The sequence below is a fragment of the Musca vetustissima genome, unplaced genomic scaffold, assembly GCF_032173495.1.
Source record: "Musca vetustissima isolate MV318-11 ecotype Yass unplaced genomic scaffold, APGP_CSIRO_Mvet_v1 utg309234, whole genome shotgun sequence".
Lineage (NCBI taxonomy): Eukaryota > Metazoa > Arthropoda > Insecta > Diptera > Muscidae > Musca > Musca vetustissima.
In genome coordinates this window covers 5,405-9,362 of record NW_026874332.1, presented here as the reverse complement: position 1 = coordinate 9,362, position 3,958 = coordinate 5,405, and the positions used below count along the sequence as shown (strand labels likewise).

Sequence of the window (3,958 nt, the reverse complement as noted above, 5' to 3'; positions counted from 1 at the left end):
CTTGTATATTTTCTTTAGTTAAATTGGTTTTAAATGTTGTTGTTTTTTTTTCGTACTTTGGTTTCGTTACTACTTTCATTTTTGTGTGGATTAGCAGTTTGTTGTTGTTATAATTATTTTTTGTTGTTTTTGTTAATTATATATTTGAAATATTGATTGCTTTTTTAAATATATGTTTATAATGTTATTGTTGTTGTTGCTGTTTACTATTATTAATTTGTCTTTCTTTCTTTTGTGTCACCCCCTTTGTTTAGCGGCTATCTCTTACCTGATATATATTTTTTATGTTAGTCCTGTTTGTATGTGTGTGTGTATCGTAGTGGGTGGGTGATTGGCGTTGAGGTTTCTTATTGTGTCTGATATTGAGGATATTGTTGTTCATATGATGGCATTTGTGGTAATTGTCCCAATGTCCCTGCTGCCGGAGCTGTGGCTGTACTTTGACCAGCAGTGTAATCGTACGAGGCATATGAACCCGTTGCCATACCCCCGGTGGCGACATCAGGTTGCATGCTTTCTTCGGCAATGGTGGCACCAGCCATGGCAAATGGATTATTGGCCACGTGTCCTGTCGCCCCATAATTAACGGTATTCGATTGTTGCATTTGACTTTGTTCCGTGTATGGTGGTGGGGCTTCACCCTGCAAGAGGAGACAAAAATTAATAATTTTCATAATTTTGTAAAAATTTATTTCAAACTTACAAATGAGGTTTCCTTCATATAACCCGCAGCACCCGGCTGATTAGGATCTTCGGTAATTGCACCCATGGGAGGGGCCCACACTTTCTGTTCCTCTTCAGGTGGTGGCTCGGCCCAGGGTTGTAATTCGCCAGAGGCAAAAATGGCATAGAATGTACAGCCAACTAAATGAACACAGGCGGCCAGGGTAAAGACAGTGGTCCAACAACCTTCAGGCTACAAAAATAAAATAAGTTTTATTTTTCGAAGAAAAAAAAACAGCCTTCCATCACTTACATTCCTTTGTATTAGACCATCCAAAGCATAGGGTACAATAATACCCGCCAATGTGCCAATACCATTTGAGAGACCCATCAAAATACTGGCATAACGGGGGGCAATATCCAAGTGATTGACATTATAGCCGGATATGGCAAAGCCCGAAAAGGCCACACCACAGGTCAAGGCAAACATGGCACCAGTCTAAGAAATTTTAAAAATAAAATTAAATTCCCTTAGAAATTGTCCCCTCCCCACTTACCGCCGTATCCGAATGGGCCACAAACAAGAAAAATATACCCTCCATACCGAAACCACCACAATTGAAAAGCTTTCGCACATTTGTCGTCGACATAATGCCATTTTTACGCAAATGATCTGCCAGCATACCACCAAACGGTACAATCGTGGTCATAATCAAATGGGGCAGCGACCCCACAAATCCGGCCTCCTCAATTTTAAAATGGAATTTATGCTTAAGGAAGGAAGACTGAAAGAGCACCAGCAAATAGAAATTCCACGAACGGCAGAAGTTCGCCACAATGATGGCATAGACCGGCATCGATCGCATCATTTCACGCCATGGTGTTGTCCTCAGATTCGGCATAGTTGGATGGGCCGACGTTTCACCCAGCGATTTTTCAATATATTTCAATTCGGGTATACTAATGGCAGGATGTTTGCGGGGATTTTCAAAACATAGCCAGAGCCAGAACATGTACCTGAAAAAATAGGAAAAATATGTAAAAAAAAAATCACTAAAAATCCAAGCCTTTATAAAATATCTTTAAAGAATCCAGTCCCTGAGAAATATTCTTTAAAGAATCCATGCCTAGTCCCTGAAAAATATTCTTTAAAAAACCCACGCCCTATATGGGTCCTTAAAAAATATTGACGCCATCCGATAATCCCTGAAAAATATTCTTTAAAAAACCCACGCCTATAATAATCCCTGAAAAATATTCTTTAAAAAACCCACGCCTTATATGGGTCCTTGAAAAATATTCTTTAAAAAACCCACGCCCTATATGGGTCCTTAAAAAAATATTCTTTAAAAAACCCACGCCTTATATGGGTCCTTGAAAAAATATTCTTTAAAAAACCCACGCCTTATATGGGTCCTTGAAAAATATTCTTTAAAAAATCCACGCCTTATATGGGTCCTTAAAAAAATATTCTTTACAAAATCCACGCCTTGTTTTGAGTCCTTAAAAAATATTCTTTAAAAAATCCACGCCTTGTTTTGAGTCCTTAAAAAAATATTCTTTAAAAATCCACGCCTTGTTTTGAGTCCTTGAAAAAATATTCTTTAAAAAATCCACGCCTTGTTTTGAGTCCTTGAAAAAATATTCTTTAAAAAATCCAGGCATTGTTTTGATCCTTGAAAAAATATTCTTTAAAAAATCCACGCCTTGTTTTGAGTCCTTGAAAAAATATTCTTTAAAAAATCCACGCCTTGTTTTGAGTCCTTGAAAAAATATTCTTTAAAAAATCCACGCCTTGTTTTGAGTCCTTGAAAAAATATTCTTTAAAAAATCCACGCCTTGTTTTGAGTCCTTGAAAAAATATTCTTTAAAAAATCCACGCCTTGTTTTGAGTCCTTGAAAAAATATTCTTTAAAAAATCCACGCCTTGTTTTGAGTCCTTGAAAAAATATTCTTTAAAAAATCCACGCCTTGTTTTGAGTCCTTGAAAAATTATTCATTAAAAAAATCCACGCCTTGTTTTGAGTCCTTGAAAAAAATATTCTTTAAAAATCCATGCCTTGTGTGGGTTCCAGAACAATTGTCTTAGACCCTGAGAAAAATGTGTTTGTTTAAATTTAGAAAAAATACTTACCATATTATTCCGAACACACCATAGGCATAGAATGGTGCTTGATATCCCAGCGTATCCGCTAGTAGGCCGGATAATGGCAATCCCACGACCACACCAGCATAGGAACCACTGAAAGCCAGTGTGGCTAAACGAGAACGTTCCATGGGAGGAGCCCAAAAACGCCAAATACCATGGCAGGCAGGATAGGTAACACCCTACAGTTACAACAGAAAAAATAAAAAAATAATCGTATTTAATGGCAGATTACACAAAATCATCCCCACATATGTTTTTTTCACGAAATAATATTGAAAAGATTTTATTTTCAAATCAAAATCTTCTTTAATTCTTTGGTAAACAAAAAGGGAAAATTTTTGAAACCAAATTTTTCCTTTTGAGGAAAAGAAAAACTCCACATGATGTCATCGAGGCATAACAGGCCACAGACTTTGATTCGTTTAGAAAAAAATCTCCCCCAAACATAGACACATATCATCTTACTTACCTCAAATAAGCCTTGCAGGATACGCACACATATCACCACATGTCCGTGCATCAAAGTCATGGCGAATGGCACAAATAAATGCAACGTGGCCGAGCTGGCAATTGACAAGCCGAATATTTTATTTGCCGGGAATTTCGATGCGATAAAACCACCCGGTATCTGGGTTATCAAATAGCCCCAGAAAAATGATGAATCGACATGACTCTCCGTGGCCACTGTCCAGTTCATAAAGGCTGTCTGTTTTTGGGAGGGGGAAGAAAAAAAGCAAACAACAAAAGGAGGATTGTGTTATTGTATTTGGCTGAATAAAAGATTCGAAAGAAAATATAGTAATAATCAAGGAGGAAGCTTCCAGTAAAGATGAAACGGAAGTGATGGTTGCGTATGTCACACATTCTTATGGAAATAAATCTTTGTATTCAATTATTTTGCCTCCCGTTTTTTTCTTAGCTTCTTGTTATTTATTTCTATCTGTCATTCATTTATTCCTTCAATGAGTTGGCTTTCCTTTTTGTTTTGTAAAAAATAGAGATTTATGCTAACATTGTCTACTGTTAGTTTTATATTGAAATAAATCACAAAATGAACATATTTCTATCCTCACGAATTTCTGATGAGGTTTTGTTATGTTAACAAGGAATCTTAAATGTATTTCCGGTGTCCTTTTTCCGGCTTGG

The 3,958-nt window shown here is 36.7% G+C and overlaps 1 protein-coding gene across 1 annotated transcript; it reads right to left on the bottom strand.

Annotated features, from left to right (window-relative positions):
• Nucleotides 1-347: 347 nt before the first annotated feature.
• On the bottom strand, nucleotides 348-3,518 carry LOC133332784 (vesicular glutamate transporter 1-like; the record flags this gene model as incomplete). Its single annotated transcript, XM_061541160.1, is given in 5 exon segments — nucleotides 348-634; nucleotides 700-1,162; nucleotides 1,221-1,680; nucleotides 2,798-2,991; nucleotides 3,282-3,518. Coding segments are annotated over 5 exon segments (1,641 nt in total), but the record flags the coding sequence as incomplete, so codon positions are not given.
• Between the last annotated feature and the right edge of the window lie 440 nt (nucleotides 3,519-3,958).